The sequence below is a fragment of the Centropristis striata genome, chromosome 4 (genome assembly GCF_030273125.1).
Source record: "Centropristis striata isolate RG_2023a ecotype Rhode Island chromosome 4, C.striata_1.0, whole genome shotgun sequence".
Classification (NCBI taxonomy): domain Eukaryota; kingdom Metazoa; phylum Chordata; class Actinopteri; order Perciformes; family Serranidae; genus Centropristis; species Centropristis striata.
The window spans coordinates 22,315,702-22,341,168 of record NC_081520.1 but is presented as its reverse complement, the minus strand read 5'-3'; the positions used below and the strand labels follow the sequence as shown (position 1 = coordinate 22,341,168).

General features: G+C 39.0%; 2 protein-coding genes across 3 annotated transcripts in view; one reads left to right on the top strand and one right to left on the bottom strand.

The window, feature by feature from the left end:
* LOC131970495 (centrosomal protein of 164 kDa-like) overlaps positions 1-15,881 on the bottom strand; it is a 30,135-nt gene extending 14,254 nt beyond the window's left edge. The window contains exons 1-11 of one of the 2 annotated variants that reach the window (XM_059331905.1): positions 14,590-15,881; positions 14,043-14,126; positions 11,858-11,969; positions 9,451-9,682; positions 8,559-8,723; positions 8,328-8,444; positions 8,154-8,234; positions 5,660-5,764; positions 2,290-3,387; positions 672-725; positions 433-569 (exon numbers count right to left, since the gene is read on the bottom strand). In XM_059331905.1, the coding sequence (XP_059187888.1) occupies positions 433-569; positions 672-725; positions 2,290-3,387; positions 5,660-5,764; positions 8,154-8,234; positions 8,328-8,444; positions 8,559-8,723; positions 9,451-9,682; positions 11,858-11,969; positions 14,043-14,121 (2,180 nt within the window). In that variant the 5' untranslated portion in view covers positions 14,122-14,126; positions 14,590-15,881. The remainder of the gene's footprint in view (positions 1-432; positions 570-671; positions 726-2,289; positions 3,388-5,659; positions 5,765-8,153; positions 8,235-8,327; positions 8,445-8,558; positions 8,724-9,450; positions 9,683-11,857; positions 11,970-14,042; positions 14,127-14,589) is intronic. The other variant, XM_059331906.1, reaches the window with a different exon arrangement.
* A 7,337-nt stretch (positions 15,882-23,218) lies between these two features.
* LOC131970589 (apolipoprotein A-I-like) overlaps positions 23,219-25,467 on the top strand; it is a 2,287-nt gene continuing 38 nt past the window's right edge. The window contains 6 exon segments of the mRNA XM_059332020.1: positions 23,219-23,254; positions 23,256-23,303; positions 23,305-23,313; positions 23,983-24,034; positions 24,226-24,379; positions 24,501-25,467. The exon segment at positions 24,501-25,467 is cut by the window's right edge and continues 38 nt beyond it. Coding sequence (XP_059188003.1) covers positions 23,234-23,254; positions 23,256-23,303; positions 23,305-23,313; positions 23,983-24,034; positions 24,226-24,379; positions 24,501-25,104 — 888 coding nt within the window. The 5' untranslated portion in view covers positions 23,219-23,233 and the 3' untranslated portion in view covers positions 25,105-25,467.

Genomic DNA, 25,467 nt, shown 5'->3' with positions numbered 1-25,467 from the left:
TCGCTAGAGGGGTCTGAATAGTCGCTAAATATAGTGACAAACACGCTAATTTGGCAACGCATTAACATTCGAACTCCGTTGGTTAGCTGCTACAAAAGTACCTGTATGGGGACAGAGGCCGAGGGGAACTAACTAGTGGGCGGAGCCAAAACACTAAAACACCCCGCTTTCCAAAAAGTACTCATTGGAAACAAGCCTTATGCCCTAGTCTGGCGACCTGTCCAGGATGTACCCCACGACCTGTCCAGGGTGTACCCCGCCACTCACCCAATATCAGCTCGGATCGGCTCCAGCCCCCCTACGACCCAAGTTGGGATAAGCATTTAAGGATAATGAATGAATCAAAATATTTGCATTGGCGTGAACACCAACACTTTTAGTCTGAGGACAGCAGCTGTTTTCCTGCACAATATCAAAACAACAAGAACAAACCTCTTGGTAGCCTCAGCCTTGTTTGTCTTTGCCCGCTTTCTATTTTCCTCTTCTTCTTTGTATTCCTCTTTGTCGTCGCTCTCCAGTGGACTAACAGTGCCAGAGAGGTCGTTGATGTCCAGAACCTTTTCCGACAGCTTAAGGATACAAAACCAGAACCAATTCAAAACGGGTTGATAATTAACAATCAAGCTCAATGATTGAATTAATGAATGGGAGCTTATGATTGATCAGAGTACCTTGACATCTATGGAGGATGAAGCCTCCTCAATGTTCTCTCTGACCTCAGACTCCTGTATCAACACACACACACATACAAACACTCATGGACTAGGTAATGGTTCTGAATGAACAAACACAATTGCAAAAGCAGCACTAAGCATGCTGTGTTTTCCAAAGACACACAGACAGCAAAAGGCAAAAGCAGACTGTACATGCAAACACAAACAAGGCTGGCACCGGCAGGCTGGCAGGCATACTGTAAAACCAGACAGTCAAGCATCCTGTAATTGAAGCAAGCGGACTCTGAAAAGGGGGAGAGGCAGGAGATGACAGCCTGTGTCTCGTCAAACAGCTCAAAATCAATCGCCTATCTAAAAGCAGATAGACTAACAAAGGCCTGCACTGTCAACGTCAGCGAGGGATCGGAACTTTCCAATCCAGTCCTCAGGGGCTCATATGGATTCACCAAATTATATTCCAGTGTGCAAGTGATGCCATTCAGGCTGGGAGCCCCTAAGGCAGTGGAGTTGGATTCAGGGAGCTACATGCACCTGCATAGACTGTATAAAAGAAGTGGACGTAGACTCTGTAACAGTCCGAACACCAGAACCAATGTGGCTGAAACCTGCATTCACTCTATTGGCCAACAGCTTGGACTTGTTTTTGGGTGTCGTAGAACTTTGACCCATTCACAGTGTTTCGCATTTTCAGTTTATGAAAAATGTAATATTTTGGTTGACCTAAAAATAAAAAGAAAGGTCTGAAGGCTGTTATTTGGTTTTGTCAGGTACAGTTTGTTTTACACCCTTTGTTCCGCTTGCCAAATTTATTTAGCATCCCAATATACAGTAAGGTCCATAAATATTTGGACACTGACGCAAAGTTTATGTGAATTTAGGATACACCTAACTAACAACCTAGTAAACACTAGCTTTAGCTGGTGACTAACCTGGCCTTTCCGGGCTGCTAACCTACAGTCATGAAAATAATAATAGACCACCATTGTTATCTTCAATTTCTTGTTTATTTTAATGGCTGGTACAACTAAAAGTACATTTGTTTGGAAAAATATAATGATAACAACAAAAAATAGCTCATAAGAGTTTAATTTAAGAGCTGATTTCTAGACATTTTCCATGGTTTTCTGGAAAATGATTTTGGTTATTATCAAGTACCAATAACTAATGTACCTTTAGTTGTACCAGGCATTAAAATTTACAAGAAATTGAAGAAAACAATGGTCTTTCATATATAACAACAAAAATTCTATGACTGTATGTAACCACCCCATTTTTTTCTGACTATTGCAACTCCGTCCCCACTCTGTCTGCCTTACTCTTCCTCCGATTGGCTTACCCTGATATTCGTACCCTGACCCTAACCAATCTCACCCCTCAAGCATAAACATAGCCAACCCAACACAAATAGGTGGCTGGGTCGGTTATCTACCCACTCCTGGCTCCAAAAAAACCAAGATGGCAACCCTCAAACCAATGGATGATGAGACGAGGCAACATCCACTTCTTTTATATGCTCAATGTGCACCTAGCTGCAGAGGTCAGGCAGGATCAGGGTTGGGATCGGGGAGTGAAATGAAGCCGGGTGAGCACGCACAGAGGCAACACCGAACCCTACCTCTGCAGGAAGGGGGGATTTTTTTGTCACTTTGTCCATCTCGCCAGCAAGAGTTTTTCTCTTTTGATCGAGTGTTTTAAGGTCACTCAGCACCGTCTTCTTGCTTGATGTGTCTGGTTGGACCTGAGCCAGTCCGGTCTCAAAAACCTCGATGACTTCCTCCTCACTCCCCGATGCAGTTTGGGGCTCATGGGTGTCTAGTTCATAATCTCCCTCTAGCCCCTCCCCCTCTGTTTCTCCTGCTTCACTCTGCACACATCTCTCTAACACCTCCTCGTCACTCTCTGTCAGTTTCCCCTGGCTCAGGGAGCATCTTTCCAGAGCCTCATCACCCTCACCCTCCTCCTCCTCCTCCTCCTCCTCCTCTCTTTCCTTCACTAGCTCTCTTTCATTACTTATCTCCACCTCCTCTTCCTCACTCTCATTCTGCTCATCACTTTTGAAGCCTTTCTCCACAACTTCTTCGCCATCTTCCTCAGATTCGTTTTGTTTTTCTTCTTCTGCTCGCACAGCTTCCTTCACCTCTTCTTCTTTCTCCTCCGGCAAACTCTCCACTGCCTCGTCACTCTCTACGTTCTCTTCTCTGTCTTTGGCCTCATCCTGCCTGCTTTCATTTTCCTTTCTTTCATTGCTCTCCTTCTCACTGTGTTTCATGTTTTCTGACACTACACCATCGCCTTCGTTTTCATCTTCATCCACGCCTTCACAGCATTCCTCCTCTACCTCATCGCTCTCTAACTCCTCCTCATCTTTCTTGCTTTCTTTAGAGCTTTTACTTCCTCCCTGCTCATCCTCCATCTCATCCTCCTCTTCTTTGTTTTTTCTCTCATCTGCTGCCTCTCCATCATCCAGCTCATTTCCTATCTTTCCATTCTCTCCCTCTGCTTCCCCTCCTCCTTCATCCTCTCCCTTCTCTCTCTGAGCTTCGTCTTCCACCTCCACCTCCTCCTCCTCCTCCTCTACTTCCTCTGCCACTTCATTTAACTCCTCTGCTACCCCATGTTCAGCAGAGTGTTCAGGACTCTCCCCCTCCTCACTGACACGGTTTCTGCTGCCTGCCAGTGAGGACAGTCGGAGGTGGCGGTCCCTCAGAGAGTCCTTGGTGGAGGGCAATAGAACAGTCCATCGGTCCCAGACAGAGGCACAAGGGAGAGAAAGGACGCAGGAGGGCAAGTGAGGGAAGGAGGCAGACAAAAAGATTGTGACCCCCACTGATAGACTGTGTGTGTGTGTGTGTGTGTGTGTGTGTGTGGGTTGGGGGGGTTATGATTATGGACATGCAAAACCAACGGATCATGCATTTTTATAGGGACGAAATTAGACATGTTAGGCAATCAACACGAGAACTAAATTAGGCAAATGCAAAGGATAGAAACATGCATCTAAGCACAGAAAAACATATACATTTTCGTCCTGGGTGTGTCAGAAGAAATCACTGAATTTGTAGTTCAGATCAAATCAGTGGGACATTGTGTATATTTAGAACTCAGAATAAATGCATTAACAACTTTCATTAGAAGGTAATGTAAGAAGTTTCTCTCTCAGAATCTACTGAGAGCTTTGGGGTTGTACTGGACTATAAATCAAGAGGGAAATTATATAGTATTGATTGTTGTGATGTAGAGGACACGTGCTCCTGATATAGAGTTTCAGACAGCGAAGCAGTAACAGTGACAGTAGGAAGACAGCAGGACAAAGAGGAAGACACAGTGACAGCCGGGCCCGTAGGACAGATCCCAGCAGCACAGCAGCTACACCAACACGTCCCGGGTCAGGGACACGCAAAGGTGAGAGGTTTAAAGGTCAAAGAGGTCACACTAGACAAAGAGAAGGAATAACAGATGGTTTAGAATCACATTTATATGAGACAACAAGAAAGGTCCACAGACACAGAGAATGTTATCAATTACACTGCTATTCTTAAAAAGAATATATGCGTCTAAATCCCACATTTTTAACTCCAAATCATTATTTACTAAACAAATAAAAATCCAATTTAACTAGAGCCCAACCAATATGGGATTTATGAGACTGGTGCCGATATTGATTTTAGAGGGGGAAAATTCATTGATAACTGATATGAAGGCCGATATGGTCATTTTTTGAGCTGGTATGAAATAGACCTTTTTTATGTGGATTTTGCACAGATTTTTCACTCTGCAAAGGTATCCTGGGAGGTACTTTCTCAAACATAAAACATTATTGAATCATATTTAACATTATTAAACATTATTATACATTATAAACTATGTATTACATTGTCAGCCAATTCTATAAATGGTAACTGAGAAAATAAAGAATAAATAAACTTCAGAACTGTTACACTACATACACTCTGACGGCGTATTAGGGCCAAGTATGAAAAAAACCCAGCGGAGGCAAATCTAGGAGAAAAAAGTAGCAGATTTATGAGGAAAAAAAAGTCTGAAAAATAGGCTCGTGTTTTGTTTTTCAAGGAACTCCATCAGCCCAGAAGCTGCTGCATGCTGTATACTATGTCTGTAGGGAGAGACTTCAAATTATGCTTTGCAATCGGATTTAGCAATAAGGAAATACTCGTGGTTTTAGCCCAGAATCACCATATTATAATAAGTATTCAGACTTTGAAGAGACATTGCCGTGAATTGGGCCTATTCAGAAGAAAACACTGTACTAATTTGGATGAGGTGAGAGCTTTTCTGCATCACGAACTACAACGCAATGGCCAGATGAAGGATATCGCTGCTTACATCTAGGACACATTTTTCTCATAAATTGCGACTTTTTTCTCGAAATATTACCCCCCTCCCCTGGGCCTTTATATTTTTTTATACATATACTTGGCTCTAATACGCGGTTGTACTGTTCAGTGTCAGTCAATGGTGACGATTTAAAAATCACAGCACACAAAATTTTCTGCATTATATATTGTGTAAAAAAAGTTTTCATAATGGCACACATCGGACAGCATAAACACCAATATTGATATGCCTTTGATAGGCCAATATCGGCCGATAATAGCTTTAGACAGATATATCTGTCAGGCTCTAACTTGACGTTGTAAGTTCCTGCATTTTTACCAGGGGGGGAAGGTATTTGAGACCCCTTTTCTTCACAATAAACCTTTCTTGGAAAAAACATCTCTGTTTCAAAGATACAAAAAAACCCTGAATTTTTATCTCCATAGTTATTGATAATATACCTGAGAGGGTTGTACTTCTAAATTTCAACTCACGTACATACATGGTACACAGAAATGGCAGAGAGAGCAAAAAAGACAAAACCAAGCTGAAAGCCACTGTATGTGTGTGTGTGTGTGTGTGTGTGTGTGTGTGTGTGTGTGCGTGTGTGCGTGTGTGCGTGTGTGCGTGCGTTTTTATATGATTTTTACCTGTTGGGATGGTGGTTCGGGGCTGTGGTCTCCAGATAGGCCCAAGTCCTGCAACTCTGGCTCTGTCTTCTCTTCAGCTGGAGCTCCACCACTGGCTTCACTGTCCTACAATGTGCACAAACACATATACTAAAAAAATGTCCATTGGGACAGATAAATGACTTCATAAGAATAACGGCCTCCTTGTTGTTTGTTGTCCTGTGTTGCTTGTTGCCTTCACCAACTGGTCAAGTTGAAGCTTACATCTTTTTGCAGCAAAGTTGACATACAGTTGAAACCAGAAGTTTACATACACTATATAAAAAGACACATATGCTTTTTTTCTCACTGTCTGACATGAAATCAGACAATCACTTTTCCTGTTTTAGGTCCGTTAGGACTACCAAAATTATTTCTATTTGTTAAATGCCAAAATAATGAGAGAAGGATTTTTTTTAGACAATTTTTTATTACTTTCTTCAAAGTCAGAAGTTTACATACACTAACATTATTATGCCTTGAAACAATTTTGGAAAGCCCAGATGATGCTGTCATGTCTTTGGAAGCTTCTGATAGGTTCGTTGACAACATTTGAGTTAATTTGAGACACACCTGTGGATGTATTTTAAGGCACACCTGAAACACACTGCTTCTTTGTGTAACATCATGGGAAAGTCAAAAGAAATCAACCAAGATATCAGGAAGAGATTTGTGGACTTGCACAAGTCTGGTTCATCCTTGGGTGCAATTTCCAGATGCCTGAAGGTGCCACATTCATCTGTTCAAATAATTATACCCAAGTATAAACACCATGGGAATGTCCAGCCATCATACCGCTCAGGAAGGAGACGGACTCTGTGTCCCAGAGATGAACGTGCTTTGGTCCAAAATGTGCATATCAACCCAAGAACAAAAGCAAAAGACCTTGTGAAGATGCTGCCTGAAGCTGGTAAGAGTGTGTCATTATCCAGAGTGAAACGAGTACTGTACCGACATGGGCTGAAAGGCCACTCTGCCAGGAAGAAGACATTACTCCAAAAGAAACATAAAAAAGACAGATTACAGTTTTGTCAGACCAAAAATTAAGGTCTTTGTCCCTGTGTGCATTTGCAAACTGTAATCTGTCGTTTTTATGTTTCTTTTGGAGTAATGTCTTCTTCCTGGCAGAGTGGCCTTTCAACCCATGTCGGTACAGTACTCGTTTCACTCTGGACCAGACTTGTGCAAGTCCACAATTCTCTTCCTGATATTTTGGTTGATTTCTTTTGACTTTCCCATGATGTCACACAAAGAAGCAGTGTGTTTCAGGTGTGCCATAAAGTACATCCACAGGTGTGTCTCGAATTAATTCTAATGTTGTCAATGAACCTATCAGAAGCTTCCAAAGACATGACAGCATCATCTGGGCTTTCCAAAATTGTTTCAAGGCATAATAATGTTAGTGTATGTAAACTTCTGACTTTGAAGAAAGTAATAAAAAATTGTCTTAAAAAATCCTTCTCTCATTATTCTGGCATTTAGCAAATAGAAATAATTTTGGTAATCCTAACGGACCTAAAACAGGAAAAGTGATTGTCTGATTTCATGTCAGACAGTCAGAAAAAAAGCATATGTGTCTTTTTATATAGTGTATGTAAACTTCTGGTTTCAACTGTACATAGCATTTGAATTCTTGAGTCATCTAATCAGTTAATCTTTGGGTCCTAGTGGACGCTTCTGGAAAATATTCCATGGCTGTCACTGGTGCAGAGGCAAAAAAAACATATTCATAGATAAAAAGCACCAAACCCTTGCGACAGCTGTTTATTTTAAGCCTCTGAAGCCTACCATCTCTGAAAGAAAGCCAAAAATACACCATTTATCGTAAAAAGAAACTGTAAAAACTGGCATGATTGTCGAAAATTGAACTTTCCGTCAGTCCTTGAACAGATCATAGGTTTTCTGTCAGAAAAAGTAGCATAATTAAGCTTAAAATTGTGAGTTTCTGTTAAAATCACTTTATTCTACATGTCTTATTCAAAACGTTGCCAAAAATAAACTTTTTTACTAGATCCTTTCAAAAACATTAAATTCTGCTCCTCAGCAACACTGTGAAGCCATGATTGATTCTACTGAGACGAATGGTCACTTGACTAATATTCACTGAAAATCAGACAGAACTGCAGGCTGTTTACACAGAGCTGAGAGGAGAGGACAGGACAGGAGAGGTTGTAAAAATGCAAATAGTTCAATATTCACATGTATAGCATGGGGAGACACAATTTTTCCCGCAATATTCATGACACTTGTGACCACTTGGAGTGGTGCATATTTAAATTAAACTTTATTTAAATTTTTTAAAAGAAAATTATCAGAGAAATTCAAACATGCATTCTTTCTTTTTTATGACTTCTGTTATTATAACTGTGTTATTCTGCACAGAAAACATTTTAAGTCACAGTGAATAATATGTAAAAAATAAAATAAAATAAAAACCCTTGGGGTTCAGAGGAATAAAGTAAATGACCATGTCTACCTCATACTGTAGGCCTCCCCCAAGGGCATCCAGGTCCAGATGAAGGTTCCTGAGTAATCGGTCTGAACCGCGAGGACTCGGCTGTAAAAGTGACAATGCTTAGTTTTATAGGCATATAAGGTCATTTCAGTAGCCATTTCATCATCTTGCACTTGTACTTTGGTTGTACTGCACCTCGTTTTCTGAGATTTTCTCATCCTCCTCATCATCATCAAAGCCAGGCAGAGTGAAAGACACCCTCTCCTCCTGCCTGCTGCCCAAAACGCTCGAAGCTCCACTGCTCCGAGGGCCCTGACAGAGAAAGAAATGAAATATAGAATACTGGATTGTGTATCTGTTTGGGAGAGGCTACAAGTTTAATAAGTACATGACAATATGGTCCTTCATAAAGCATGGGGATCTTACCCCGAGGGATGTTTTTAGGGGCTCCAGTCCCCCAGAGCTGCCGAGGGACCGCCGGAGAGGAGGGGCAGAACCAGGCAGTGGGCCCACACCAGGGGCATCCAGGCCTCTGAGAGGAGCCAGGCTGCCCAGAGGGGATGGTAGGGGTCCCAGAGCTGAACTCAGTACCTGTGGAGGAAAAGAAAGAGTAAGAAGTAAGAGAGAAGTAAGCACTAGAGGTGTGAATCAGCAGGCCCCACGATACGATTTTATCCCAATATTTGAGAGATATTATTGTGATTTTAAGCATTTTGTGATATGGTGAGTATTGCGATACAATATACTGTGATTTAACTGTTTAACTGCATTTTGTGCCCACAAAATTAAATTCAATCAAGAATTGTTTTGTCCAATAAGAGAAAATTCTCAGTCTATTCATCTAACTTCAGTCTTTTTATTTCTCCACAATGAGAGTCAAACCCAAAGACTGACCAACATTCAGTCAAACTGAACTGAACTGATATCAAACATTTATGGACGACAACAACTGCAGCATTTTTTTCAAACTTTCAAAAACTTTAAGCTTCACTGCTCTGAATGTTTTTGAATTAAACATAAAAAAAGCTGAACTTTGCAGCGTTATTTCAACAACTTCCCTAAACAATATCCTGTTGCAGCCTATAGATTCTTTAGATCTTCTAGTTTCATGTGATACCAGTGTATCAAAAACGGCCCGCCACTATGTATAGATACTCTGCGGCAAGGAATCAATATAATATTGCCACGCAAAATTTTTTTAATATTGTGCTGTATCGATTTTTCCCCCACCTCTAGTAAGCACCTAAATTTTATCATATTATATTATCATTTTGAGACAGGTATTCACTATTTTGAGATGGGTAAGGAAATTACTCACTCCAGGTGTCTTTAGTGGCTCCTTCTTCTTTTTCTCCTTTTTCTCCTTCTTTTCTTTCTTCTTCTTCTTGTCCTTGTCCTTCTTCACCCCTGTGCCTCCTACAGCGGCTGTGAGCTGGGCGCGCTCACGCTCCTGGGCCACCAGGCGGCGGTAGTGCTCGTCGCACGGGTGATCCCACGTGGACTGTCCCGAAGAGAAGTTGAAGTAGTAGATGTCCCCCGTCACGTCCTGGCTGTGGGGGAGGAGGGGGGAGAGGAGGGGTGTCACTTCGGCACCTCCAAAAAAGGCCCAGGAAAGGGAAGGAGAGGTGACGGGTGGGTGGGTGAATGGAGAGATGTCACCACAGGCTGTGTTGTCACCTCAACTCTGCATCAGATAAACTATCATTTTATAGAATCCTATCGTAGAGATGTGTTGGGCTATGAAGGATTAAAGCTGCTTACTACGTTGTATTTTAGTTCATTAAAAGGATGAAATTATGCTCAACTTCAGGTTCATGCTTGTATTTTGGGTTTATACAAGGACATGTTAACATGTCTTCAAACATTACCCTAAAAATTATTTAAACTAGCACCTACAGGTTACTGCTGTTTTGTGAACCTCTGAACTGGAACCAAAATGTTTGTTTTCATTAAGTAATTGCCAAAAATACGTGGGAACTTGAAAAATGTTGTATATATTGTATATATACAGACAGCACAGTACTGTATATATAAACTAGAAAATTTCCTCTGGGGAAATTTTGAAAGGGCCACGGGGGCTACTGCCGGTGTGTGTACACTATGATGAGATTCTTCAGAGATTTCAAACTATGCCCTTTAACCTCAAAATGTGTGTGTGTGTGTGTGTGTGTGTGTGTGTTTGTGAGAGAAACATGTATGTGGAGGAGTGTGCGCGCATACGCGCGCATTTGTGTGTGTAGCGAAAATCGCATAAAGTTACCTGTGTGTGTGTGTGTGTGTAATTAAAATCACATAAAGTTACCTGTGTGTGTGTGTGTGTGTAGCGAAAATCGCATAAAGTTACCTGTGTGTGTAATTAAAATCACAAACTTACCTGTGTGTGCGTGTTTGAAGCAGGTGTATGCATGTGTGAGGAGTGTGCGCACTTACGCGCATGTGTGTGTGTGTGTGTGTATCTGTAACTGTAATCACATCAAAGATCAAAGGCAATCAGATCAGAGCAATCAACAGAATTAACTGATACCACCTGTTAAAGTTCTGAAAGAGTGACAGCAGCCAGAGGTGGACTGGAATTTCTGGCCTCGAACAGAAAGCATTTTTGGCAAAACCATAATACCTATCATTGATTCGACTTCACTTTGAGCGTCCTGAGTTCTTCCTGAACGTCTACATATGTTTTTTTTTTCAGAAAAGTGAAAAAATAGCTTTGTTAGAGCGATCTAAAAAAACTGTTCCATCTCCCTTTTTCAAATATCTCCCTGCGTTTTTAATATGGGACCCAATGAGGCTGTTGGTGGTGTTGGTGCCGCATCTGTGCGTCGTACGCCCAAACTATAACTCTGACAGCTTTACCAGAGGATTGTGAGTGAGAAGACAAATTTTCCTACGTTTCTATGTATAAATTATTTCTGTAGAGTGAAATTTGCGGCCTGGAGCGCAGTTTTAAAATTTATTTTTTGACAGTTTTACCTCTCCCTCTACACTCTGAGCGATGACATCACACACTCTGACACGAACATTCCGTGCAATACACACCCGTTATAATCTCAGAATTTCTCCAAAAATTGTCATGGTCATTGAACAGGGATTGATAAAAAACTATATGACCTATCGAAACGTGGATTAATACACCGATACACAAGACTTGTGTCTACTGTTTAAAGTTTAAATGGAGTCTCTAGGTGAAATTATGCCGGAGAAGTAGACGTTTAAAAATCTCCAATAATTGTTCTTTTTCGCTCATTTTTTGTCGGCCGTCCCATTCATTTCAATGCAAAATTTTGAGCAGGCTTTGCCCCGAGCACTGGTCCCTACAGCTATTGCTGTATGGGACCAGTGCTCGGTGCGATTGCCCCGAGGCCCTAATGACATTTGATTCCTATTAAAAAATTATAATTTGTCAAAATTTCAGAAATTCAACTTTCTTTTTTTATGATTAATGTCATTATAATTGTTTTATTGTGCAGAAAAGACATTTTTGAGTTGTTCACACTAAAAAAAAATTACATCATTGGCATTACCATCAAAAACAATAAATTGCACTTGTACCTGGGACTGCTTGTATCTCTGGTGTCTCATTAAGGAGCACAGCCTCCAAACCAAATATCATTTCATATCACCTCCAGTGCTACAAAACCACATCAGATTCTCTCCAGATTTTAGGTTGTTTTCTGGGTGACCACACTGTCAGGGAGCCACTTCCCAGTGTTTACGCCCTTACTCACCAAGGCTTCCACTCGGCAGGCAGTGGGGCAACAATGCCTTCCCTGGCCAGCCACAAGAGCTCCGGCTCACTGTCGGGATCAATGCCAATTTCTCTTGCGTACTCTTGGATCTCTGATGAGGGAAAGATAAAATGTCAGAAAGAGTGATATGAGACAAGATGAATGTAACAGTAAATGTCATTATCACTTAAAAATTTTGCTTCTAATGATTATGAATCTTATGTTACAAATCCAGTGGGTTGTTGTAGAGTTCTACAAACATCTTTCATATATATATATATATATATATATATATATATATATATATATATACTCACACATTTAAATTAATAATATTATTATTATTAGGGCCAAGGGGCATTTGCACCGAGCACCTGGTCCCTACAGCAATAGCTGTAGGGACCAGTGGCCCTAATAATTTCTATATATTAATTATATCAAGGTCAACAAAATTCACTGAAGAAAAGGTTTTAAAACTACAAGCAGTAGATTCAAGTGATTTTAACATAAACATATTGGATGTAATTTGTCTTTGTCTAGTAATTTATTTTATACATTGAACATATGTTTGGTAGTTTTTTAGTATGTTGTTGAAGTGCACTGTCTTGTGTATTGGTGTATTAATCCACCTTTCGCTAGGTCATATAGTTTTTTTTATCAATTCTTGTTCAATGACCATGATCCTTTTGGGAGAAATTCTGAGATTATAATGGGTGTGTATTGCATGGAATGTTCGTGTCACAGTGTGTGACATCATCGCCAGAGTGTAGAGGGAGAAAAAAAATGGTCAAAAAATAATTTTGAAAACTGCGCTGCAGGCCACAATTTCCACTCTACAGAAATAATTTATACATAGAAACGTAGGAAAATTTGGCTTCTCACTCACAATCCTCTGGTAAAGCTGTCAGAGTTATAGTTTGGGCGTGGGACGCACAGATGCGCCACCAACACGCACCAACAGCCCAATTGACTCCCATATTAAAAACGCAGGAAAATTTCTGTAGAAAAGCATTTTTAACAGTTTTTCAGATCGCTCTTACAAAGCGATTTCTTCATTTTTTTTCTTCACAAAAAAGATATGTAGCTGTTCAGGAAGAACTCAGGACGCTTATGGTTATGCCAAAAATGCTTTTTGTTCGAGGCCAGAAATTCCAGTCTGTCCACCTCTGGCTGCTGTCACTGTGCCAGAAGATTCCACAGCTGTTAATTTCCGTTGATTTTTCTGCTCTGAATGGTCGACCGCAAAGCCTTTGATCCTTTGAAGTGATTACAGTTACAGATACACGCGCACACACACACACACACACACACGTAAGCGCACACACTCCTCAAGATTCACACACACACACACACACACAGGTAACTTTATATGATTTTAGTTACCCACACACACACACACACACACACACACACACACATTTTGAGGTTAAAGGGCAGGTTGCTGTATAAATAAATACTTGAAAAGGAATGCTTGTTGTAGGTGTGCTCCTTGTATATTATATAGTATCATAACATGACTAGTATTAATTGTTTGAAATCTCTGAAGAATGTCATCATAGTGTACACACACTGGCAGTAGCCCCCGTGGACCTTTCAGAATTTCCCCAGAGGAAATTTTCTAGTTTTATTTATTAATCATGTTTATTTTATTAAAACATAATTTATTTTTATTTATTGTTTTCATACGATTGATTTAAATATATATATTAATTATTTTATTTATATATAATATTTATTTAATTTATACATCATTTATTTGTATTTATTGTTTTCATACTATTGATTTAAATGTATATATATATATATTAATTATTTTATTTATAAATCATATTTATTTCATTTAAACATACTTATTCTTAATTTATTAATCATATTTATTTTATTTAATACATAAATTATTTTTATTTACTGTTTTCATATTAATGATTTTAATATATATATAAAATTATGCTAATTCTTAATAATATTTCTTTTACATTATTATTGGATCCCCCCCTCATGAGCCAGTGAATAATCATGTTAAATTACTGCAATCTTAATATTGACTAAAACATTGTGATTGATGCAGCATCTAGATATTGTACCCATAGACTGTATATAATGTGTGTATATTGTGTGTACCTGATGCAGCATCTAGCTGGTGTACCCATAGACTGTATATAATGTGTGTATATAATGTGTGTACCTTGCTCAGAGGGTATATAGGTTTCATCATAGTCCTCTTCAAGGATCAGCTGGTCTCCTATGAGAGCAGCTGCAGTCATGGTTACTGCAGAGAAATGCAAAACAGTATAAATGGCACAAGAAAGAGAAATATAACGTCACTGTGTATAACAACATTGTAACCCCAGCTCCTCACTGTGCTGTATAAAAAGCCATATGCCTACTATGCTAATTGAGAGGAAATGTGAGATTCCTACCCTAGTAATATGCCCAGATAATAAGATTAGCACATCAATTTCTTGAATCTATCTGGACTGTTGGTATATAGAAAGGCAAGGGCTCGTTGTAAAGCTTGTGATGATCAGTTGAGCAATATTAACATCGTAATAAGCAAAAAATATTAACATTTGAAGGACAGCAATGCGTGGGACCGCTAGGTCGGAGGGGAATACGCAAAGCTAATTAGGCTAGCACTTCAGCTAACTTAGCTGGGCGCCATCTAGCTACTTAACGTTAGCTCGGCCAGCTAAGTAGTTGGACAATTAGCCTATTCGTGATGAGGGATTTACCTTCCAAACTTTAATCGTTCTGTCATTAGCCTCTGTGGTGAAACCGATGAGTTGTCAGTTGTTTAACACAGACATTGTGTACGCAAAGGAGGCAAAGATGCGAAAGTTACAGTACTGACAACATCACCAAGGACGCTTCTTCCCCCGTTTCCTGTTGACGATAGAAACGTGGCTCTGATTGGCTGAGACACGTGGGGCGTTCAGGTGTCCTCGTAAAGCAGATTTAAAATCAGACTCAGAAACTTTATCAATCCCCGGGGGGGGAAATTACTTCTAATTCATCAACATGACAAACAATCCAGTCGGTGGCGAAATCCTTTTTTTGGTATTTTTTTATTTTTGTATTTATTAACAAAAGTATATTTAGTACTGGAATAAAAACTGAGACAACTGACATTATGACAGACACATTTAATTGATTTTTTATTAATTTACCAATATGAATGCATGATTAAGATTCCCTTACTAAACCCATCCTTTTTGACACACATGTACAGCATACCTTATATAAATATCTTCTGTATGCTTTCTATATTATATTTTTTTTATAACCTTTTATGCTATAACAAAGAATACCAAATAATTATTGTAACCTCTTTGGCTATACTGTGCATATCCTTGTGTATATATAAATAAATATCACAATTTTAAGTTAAGTATTAAAGTTAAGTCACTTTTTCTAATGGAAACTTTCGTAACCAAAGATCCATTCAAGGACTAATGAAAGTTCACATGTTGACAATAAAGAGTTCCTTCCTAAGATAAATGGTGTATCGTTGATGATCTTTTAAAGAAAATACACACATTGGACGGTTAAAATAGACACTGAGGAATATCAGGGCATATGGAGGAACTCAGAGAAAGACATTTTACCACTAAAATGTCTTTATTGTGACTTGTAATTCAAAAAGTCACTCTTCTTCAGATGTGTGTTAAAACAGTTTGGTTAAAACAGTCTTTACAAAAGGGAAAAGGTGATGTTTCTTGGCATGTAAGGCTCCCTGCGGTGTGACAAATGGCAATTTCTGTCCCAAATCCTCTCATTCACAGCTGGGGGCTGCATTAACATCCTGCTGCTAAATGATGCCTTTATCTCATCCTGGAGCCAACGAGCGATGTCAAACTCATGTGACTTTTCTCATGCAGGACACTGTTGGCTGCTACCTACACTGTAAAAAGAGAATGACTTATATTCCAGAAATTTACTGTTCTATTTTACATGTTTTTTCTTGTTTTTCTACATAAAAAAAATTAATTGTTTTTTTTTTGTTTTTTTTTTCAGTATTACTCATTTGCTTAATGGTCTTGAATGTTAAATTACAGTGGAATCTATGTAAAAAAAATAAATTAAAAAAAACACAAACACAAATACACATCATATGTAATAAATGCAACTTTCTGTTTTCTTACAAAAAAAAAATAAATGTAATGTAAATAAAAACTGTACGTAGAATGGAATTATAGCTTCAAATAAATAAGTCTTAGTCTGAAATCTGTATCGGTCTCTTTTCTCAGAGTTTTAACCACAAGAGGGCAGAGAAGGGACAGACTGATTCAGTGGACAAGTCGTCTTTAGTCCACCTCTGACATAGAAGTTGTGCTGATGGACTGAAGTGAACAGAACTGGCCTAACATCTTGCCAATAATACAGTTAAACTTCAAATTACCAACTAATACTCAACATTATATTCTCTCCCTTATCACATCCCAGTTTCTCACTTATAACACATGCTTCTTTTTGGTGCCATATCATCATATATTAAGCTGTAATACTGGTTTATAATATTTATAGATTCATGTGTGCATTACTTTATTGTTGCAGCGGGTGGGGGGGGGGGGGGGGGGGGTGCTAATTTCAAATACTTTGTTACTTTTTAATAATCTAAATTAGCAAAGTTACTTAGGCTTTGGAATAAATGTTCAAGTGTATGATTTAATTCTAATGTATTTTTATTATTATATATTGAATAACTGTTTTGTAGTTTTCAGTGTGTTGTGGAAGTGCACTGTTACAACATAATTTTTTTTTTCTTCGAATTAATGAATATAATTATTCATAATTTTTAGATTATCTATTCTATTTTTTTATATATAATATTTTATTTATTTGTCCATTTTCATTGCTTTTTATTATTTTTATTTATTTAATGAATTGTTTAGTTATTTTTTGCTTCCAAAATGGAAACTCTTAAGTAAAGTACAAGTAACTAAAAATTATACTGAAGTACAGTACTTGAGTACTTAGTTACATTCAGTCACAGCATATTATCACAAATCTAATAAAACCCAACCCTATTAATAATAGTTTATAGGTATCAAATTGTGATCCTCCTTGACATGTATGGGTTCAGGTGAAAATCCCTTTGCTTACCATCCTGTTTGTCAATAGTGTGGGCGGTTTATTACGGATAAGAGGGTGAACGACCTCTACATCTTGGGCAATGGTAGCTTTAGCATCACAAACAGGCCTTGAAACTCAGATGTTCAACATAACTCCTACGCATCAAACATGGTATTACACAGCCCGTTGAGCTTGTGATTTCTCTCTCAGTATCACAAACATGAATCATGCTGTGTATGTTCTAGTCTGTAAGTGTGCTACAATATGGAAGCCTTTCATTTTTAACCTAAAAAATGTGAATAAACTCAGAACTGCAGGCTGTTTACACAGAGCAGAGAGGAGAGGACAGGAGAGACTGGAAAGAGAGGTTAGAAAAATCCACATAGTTTGATATGTATAATATGTTGAGACAAAAGAGAGATTTTTGCAATATTCATGACACCTGTGGGCACTTGGAAAAGTGTTGTAAGTATACAGTATTCCATTTCCATTGTATGTCATCATAACTGTGTTATTCTCAGTGGTGGAAAAAAAGTATTCAGATCCGTTACTTAAGTAAAAGTACTAATACCACACTGTGAAATGTCTCCACTACAAGTAAAAGTCCTGTATTCAAAACTTACTGAAGTAAAAGTACAAAAGCGTCAGCATCAAAAAAGTACTTAAAGTATCAAAAGTATTAATTATACAGACTGGACCCATTCAGATTGTTATATATATTCTAAATATATTATTAGATTATTTGTATTGATGCAGTTATGTAAGCAGCATTTTATTTCCTCAAGTTGGGCTCATTTTAAGTACTCTTATTTGTGGTAAGACGTATAACGTTACATAAAATGGAAATACTCAAGTAAAGTACCTCAAAATTGTACTAAAGTACAGTACTTGAGTAAATGTATTTATTGACTTTCCAACACTTGTGGGCACTTGGAAAATGTTGTATATATACAGTTATTTACAGTACTCCAATTCCACTTTATTAAAATTGAACAAAAAATATTAATCAGACAAATGTAGCTTTTATTTATTTATTTATTTATTTATTTATGATGTCATTTTAACTTTGTCATTCTGCACAAAATACATTTTTGAGTTGTTCCCACATCTAGCCATGATTGTGCTGATTCCATAGAACGGCAGGTCTTATTATATATTGCAGTGAAATACAAGGCCATAGTGAGTAAAATGTAAAAAGAGCATAAAAACGCCCTGAAAGAGCTTGTTGGGGTTCAGAGGGTTAAAAAACTTGAGAAAAACAGAGCTTCACCAAGGCACATGTTCTTCCCATGTTGGCAGGCCTTAACATTTAACTGTGCACTTTAATTACACTGCATTATCTTTGGAACAGTCTTGAGAGCAGAAAATGGCTCGTAAAAGGAAAAGATAATGTTCCCTATCACCGGTCGGAACAACAACTCACTGGTTGGCAGAGAAGTTGCCCAAGTGTGTCCTCTGATTACGTGAGCGTCATGTATTTCAGAGTTAGTTTTATGATTAAACAATATTCCTTGGGCGACTGTATGTCCTCTGATGATTTAGGTTATCTGAGTTCAGGGTGGATTCAGGCTGTACAACCCACAGGGCGATGCAACCTACAGTGACGCCGTGCGACCAGGGCTCAGGTCCAAATATCTGTATTAAAGCAGGAGCGACCTCGGCAGATGTGACATTGCAAAACCACACCACAACAGTTGAGGATACTCGGGTATAGCGATCTGAGGTGGTGTGTGTGTTAAAGGAGAAAATGAGAGAGAGCTCCGCACTGTTGCTCACAGCTGAGATAACCTCCCCTGCTGGTTCAAGAACAGTGCTCCATCACGGAGGCAGCTGGAACAATGACGTGACCTTTGAACCTCAGTCAGGGCCTGATCAAATGCTGGATTTGCTGATTAAATATTTATCAGCTCCAGGCAATTACCCCACATCTGTCTGGCTGTTTGATGGTCACTGTAAAACCAGTTGTTGATGATCAACAAAGAAGTTCCTTTTCCTAAAAGAGTCAATAAATCCCATTACGTTTAAGACTACAAACTTTCCAATAGTCAGTGGAGAATTTCTTAAATTTGGAGAATTTCTTAAATTTGCATCTAAATTTCTCCAATTTTTTTTCTCTCTTGTCAGCTAGGTGTTTCTGAGTGTATATTGATAACAATTACGACTGCAGTAATCTAGATAGACGGCTCTGTGTGGATGCTCAATCAACGTGGTGCAACGCAGGCAGTCTCAAAGGTTGCTGTTCCCGATAAGAGTCGGGTTTTTTTTCTGACAAGGCCTGTTTCACTCCTGGTCAGCAGCTCTGAGCTCAGAGCAGCTGATATGTAGAACACTCTTATCTCAGAGGCCAGGGCAAAAACCCTAAAAACTACTGTACAATGACAGCATAGGCTGGAGCCATGTGATGTGCTCTGTTCATCCTTTTACTCTTCTTAGTGTGTAGGATTACTTTTATTTAGTCTGATGAATGTGATAAAATAGTGAAAAATGCCCCTCACTATACATTGTAAAAAAAAAAAAAGGTAAAAATTCTGTGAGCAAAAGTTGCCAAATAACAATAACAGATTATTTCTTTAAAAATACAGATAATATACAATATATGCATAATTATGTTTGTATATACTTTAATATGACAGTGTTTGGCAACTTTTACTGCAATTTTCTTTAGAATTTTTTTTCTTTTTATATTGAATTTAAAGTTTTGTTGTAAAAACACAGAGAGTTGCCTACATTTTACATCCAGCAATATGATGTGTATTTTTTTTTTTTTTTTGCATATAAGTCACTTTAATTTAACATTCAACACCATTAAGCAATTTAAAAATCTATAATGTCCCATTATATTAATTTACAGACTCCAGCATCCATGTTATGGTTAATATTTGTAATAAAAGTAATTTACTTTTTATGGCATTTGCACTTAATGTAGAAAAACAAGAGAAACTCTGGAATATACCTTTTTTTCTTTACAGTGTACCCCAGAGCCCAAGGTAGCATCTTGAAATTGCTTGTTTGTCTGGCTTTATAAAACACTCTTCAGACGGAAAATCCAGGCATACTCATTACTTGCTATAGTTTCCTAATTGGTCTCAGACAAATGGCTTACGTTGTTACCGTCAGTCTGAATTTAGCAGGCATTTAAGTGGCTTGCGTAGGTGACATCTCCCTCACCCCTCTGTCTTCACGGCCTCATTAAGCTCAGCTTGGCTCCTGTCTATAAAATGTAAAGTGGAAGAGTTTGTGAAGTGAAGATAGACACGACAGTGTCAGATGATAAATAACAAAGAGAAGAGAAGAGAGAAAGACAAAGAAGTGTCAGATGTGATTTTACATAGAGGAGTTGCTGCAGACACACACTGAAGCCATCACAAATGAAGCTAAGATTTGTTAGTTGTTTGTGGAATAAAAAATAAAAAAATTCAGCACAAATGAGATGAACTTCGGTTCAGAAAGTAGAGACTAGAAAGACTAGAGTACTTGGACTGACTAAAACAAGCAAGCACATTTGTACCAGTTGAAGATTGTTAAAGATCTCCTGCAGCTCTATGGAATTGGCACAATCATGACTAGAAGAAGGAACAACTCAAATATGTCTTTTGTGCAGAATAACAGTTATAATGACAGAAATAAAAAAATAAGAAAGAGTGCATGTTAAATTTGTCTGATAAATTATTATTTGACTTAAATTGAATTTATATTTACAACACTTTTCCAAGTACCCACAAGTGCCATGAATATTGGGGGGAAAATGGATATCCACATGCTATATATATTGCATATATATATACTGCATTTTTACAACCTCTCCTCTTCTGCCCTCTCCTCTCAGCTCTGTGTAAACAGCCTGCAGCTCTGTCTGATTTTCAATGAATATTTGTCACATGATGGTTCGTCTCAGCAGAATCAATCAAAGCTTCACCGTGTCGATGAAAAGCAGCATTTAATGTTTTTAACAGGATCTAGTTATTGCAAACTGTTTTTTTGTGTGACACTTTAAATGAGACACGTAGAATAAAGTGATTTTGACAGAACTATCACAATTTTAAGCTTTGTTTTAGTTACTTTTTCTAACAAAAACATTCGTCACCTATGGTCCATTCAAGGACTGTTGAAACGTTCAAATTTTAACGATAAATGTCTGTTTTTACAGTTTCTTTCTACAATAAGCTGTGTATTTTTGGTGATCTTTGAAAGAACGCATCAGAGGGGTTCAGGGGGTATTAATATAATACATAATGGATGCAATCCTACATAATTCTAATTATTAATTAGGGTCCAATCGACGACCGCAAGGGTCGGCGAGGAACCTATTGAAATTGTAGCCATTATTATTATTATTATTCCTCAAAGTAAATTGGCTTTTTGGAATCTTTATCATACTCAAAATGTTGCAACATTCTGAACATATGTGTAAAATGGTGTAAAATTTGATATTTAATTGTTATGATTTAAAACTTTCATGTCGTGTCTCAGTGTTGCTTAAGATATGATGACCTGTTGCAATCGCTCAGAGCAAGTATTGACAGTACTGACAAGAGTAGGTTACTAGAACCATGGCACTGTATATTTGTGTAAGACACACAAGCCAATCTGTTGGTCACAGATGATCACCACTGGCAACTGACGACAATTTTGCACCCAATAACCCTACACGACGAAACTAGCCTTCACTCTGCAGATACCTGTGACTTGACGTAGACAATTTTCTATCACCACGTATCAGCACGTAGACATGCTTACACAGAAAATTATCCATTATTTTTTACTGCAAATCTCAAAAGAATAGAACCTTTTGACATTATTATATGAGGATAATGGCTGTGAGTCAGAAGGAAAATTAGATATAACCTTCTATACTATGATCATTCCTGTTCCTCAACCAACACGAAGCCATAGTGACAAAGTCCACTGGTGATAGGACAACAAACAACAGCATGGCACTCACCACTCTTTGACCTATTAATCATCACTCACTCACACACACACACACACACACACACACACACACACACACACACACACTGGCCACAAATGTCGTTATCCCATAACTGAGATAAGTCCATCATGATACACTTGTCTTGATTGATTACTGCACTGTAAACTGTTACTGTGTGGGTCTGTGTGGATGTGATTGCATCCATAGTTCACAGTTTTAATGGCTGCAGATTGAATGTGACTGCGTTTTTCTGACTGAGATTAGATCGCACTGTCTTCTGTTTGCTCTTGTTTGTTTCTCTTGGCAGCCTTTCTGGCAACTCGAGGACTGTCAATAATGGGGCTTTTTCTGTCCCACGCACTCTTCTGCAACCAATGGTATTCAAGTTGAAACTACCAGGAGGGGGGTCTGCTTGGACTGTAGTTTGAAGTTTATGTTGCAAAACTTTACTAAATAAATCAGATCCACTGCTGCATTAATGTGCATGTTTCATTTCACTAATGTTGTGATCACTCCAATATAAACTGCCAAGTAGTTTAATCCACAGAAATACATTATGTTCTATAAAATAATCACACGTTTGCAGCATCACTGAGAACCATGTTTCTCTGTTCTGTTTATTGAAAGCAATATAAAACAATCTGATTCTGTGTAGATATAGTTTAAAGACATTTTTGAATGTATATAGTAACAATATATTTTAGTTTAAATAAGTTTTTTTTTCTGATCCAGTATTTTAAACGCATTTAACACATCTGTACTACAACTGGCCCGGCAATAAAACATCTTGAATCTTAATGTTTTTTACATACTTGATGTCCCATAAAGCTGATTTGGATCAACTATTATCATTTCAGGAAAAACAGCCCCTTTTTCAGTAAATCCAAGGGTAAATATATTAAAGCAAAGAGCTTACTAGCTTAAGAAGAAGGACATTTTTAACAATCAATAAAGGACAACTGTCAGACAAATGTAGTTTCTGTCCTGCATCCCCCTTATCTTTTTGTTAAATTGACACTTATTTCCTAATTTCACTGTATTCATGGCTCCATCTTCACACTTAGTTGTTCATGCCAGCCTTTCATGTTTTTAACACAGCAGCAGCTTGGCTACAGGACAAATGAGAAAGGGTGAATGGGATGAATTCAGAGGATCTTGCTAAGAAGAAATGTCTGTAAAAGTCCCATTTATGACCCTGATAATGTAAAGCAAATCTGTAACTGCATGTGTGCTGAGTGATCTCCTCCCTGCAGGTGACCATTGAACTCTCAACCCAGTCCCCCTGCTGAGGAAGCTGGCAGGGGGGTGAGGTCCACCTCCACGGAGACACACAGCCCTCACACCTCCACCCCCACCCCTCCTCCCCACACATGGACTCATCCCTCACCAGGGCGCTATAAAAACTCTGCTCTTGCTGGAGTAGTTCAGTCTCATCAAGAAACTCCACCAGGTAAGACAAGCAGCAGCTGCAGCACCTCTTACTGGGACTTGTGGGCTCGAGAGTAGCAAGTCAGGCAAGAAGAGCTGCTGGAAAACTTCTTCTTCTTTTTTAATCAAGATTTATGTAAATCTGCAAGTTTAGATGCAGCTGCAGGCCAGAAATAAGTTTCTCCGTAAGGTAGAGATGTCTTGGTGTTAACTTTTAATTGTAACTTTGACATAATGCTGTTTAGCTTGTGGTGAAATTATAGAAGTTATCTTCATTTCAAAGAGATCTCTAAATTTACGTGCCTCTGGATTGAGACTGTCTGTGAGCTCAGAGAGAAGACTTTGATAATTCAATGACGGTGGATGAGGATTACACAGAGCTAATCTGATTGAGCTGTCCCTTGAATTTGCAGCCATCCATAATCTACCCAGATTACAGTTTCTTTTAATAGGCAGCCATATGTTTAGTGAGACCACTTCAGGGATGAGTGCGTAGCTTTAACGGTTCTTACTTTTAAGCCTGCTCATCTGGCATTAACATTGTTTTTAGGTGGGGGACTCAAGATACAGTATATTGGATTAATGGCTTTGGGCCATTTGTTTATGCAATTTAAACATATTTTTTGAAATTCCTTTAATTGTAATACTGTTTATTTGAAGTATTGTCTCTTCTTTTTTTTTTCAACTCCAGACCACCATCATGAAATTCGTTGCTCTCGCTCTGGCCCTTCTGCTGGCTGTCGGTGAGTAATGAATGTTTCCTGCTTAATGGAAATACTTAACGTGCATATGCAGCTTTAACAACTTCATGTTGCATCTAAAATATTTTTTTAAATACATTTTCTACTTTTTAGTAGAAATATTATATATATTATATATTGACTGACCTCTCCTTTCCTTTCCTTTCTTTCCCTTCTTTTCCTTTCCTCCTCAGGCTCTCAAGCCGCTTCCCTCCAGGCTGATGCCCCAGCTCCACCAACCCAGCTCGCCCACATTCGGGCTGCTATGGATATGTACTTGACCCAGGTTAAGGATGCCGCCACAAAGGCCCTGGATGGCCTCGATGGCACCGAGTACACTGAACTCAAGTAAGGCCATGTCATCCTCCTTGGTCACCTTTCTCTCTTTGTTGAGTCACCATTTGCTCAATAATGTTTTCATTTAACTTAAGCTAAAACGGTTTTCTCTCCCATCTGTTTTCCCTTCCAGGCTGACCTTGACTGGCCACCTGGACAACATGTACAACCAGCTGAAGACTCTGCAGGCTTCTGTCTCCCCCATGACCGACAGTGTCTTCACCACCATCGCTGACGCCACCCTCGACTTCCGTACCTCCATCGTAGCTGATATTGATGCCCTGAAGACCGACCTCGAGCCCAAGCGTGCTGCCCTGAAGGAGGTCATCGACAAGCACATCGCTGAGTACCGCGCCCAGATGGACCCCATCATCGCCGAGTACACCGCCAAGCACACACAGGACATGGAAGCCCTGAGGGTCAAGCTGGAGCCCGTTGTGGAGCAGCTGCGCACCAAGGTGGCCACCAACATCGAGGAGACCAAGACCGCCATGCTGCCCATTCTGGAATCAGTGCGCAACAAGCTCTCCGAGCGTATGGAGCAGCTGAAGGAGATGGCTAAACCCTACGTCAATGAGTACAAGGAAATGCTGAAGCAGTCCTACGAGCAGGCCCAGACCATCAACGCCGATGAGATCTCTGCCCTGAGGGAGAAGATCACACCTTTAGCTCAGGAGATCAAGGCTAAGCTTGAATCCATCTTCGCGGCCGTCCTCGCCACCGTGAACAAGAGCTAAATCCACCCAATACCCCATTCCTGTAACTAACCTCACCTACCTGTCAAGTCCTAGATCCATTCCACCTATTTTTCTCCATTCCTTCTTTCCTCACATGTGCAACCAGCTCCCTAAACGAAGCCAATGCCTAAGTGATGCACTTCTTTGCAACAAAATGGCAGGACTCTTGCTCTCTCTCTTCAATGCAGAACACCTTATTTCATGCACACTTGCTCAAACACAGGCAAACAAAGACATACACAGTCACATTCGCACACATGCTTTACTCTGTATGCTATGGCCAGCTGCTTACATTTTCTGTAGGAATTGTGTGTGATTTACAACAAGTGTAATGATGCTTGTCTGATGAAAACTGTGCTTTGA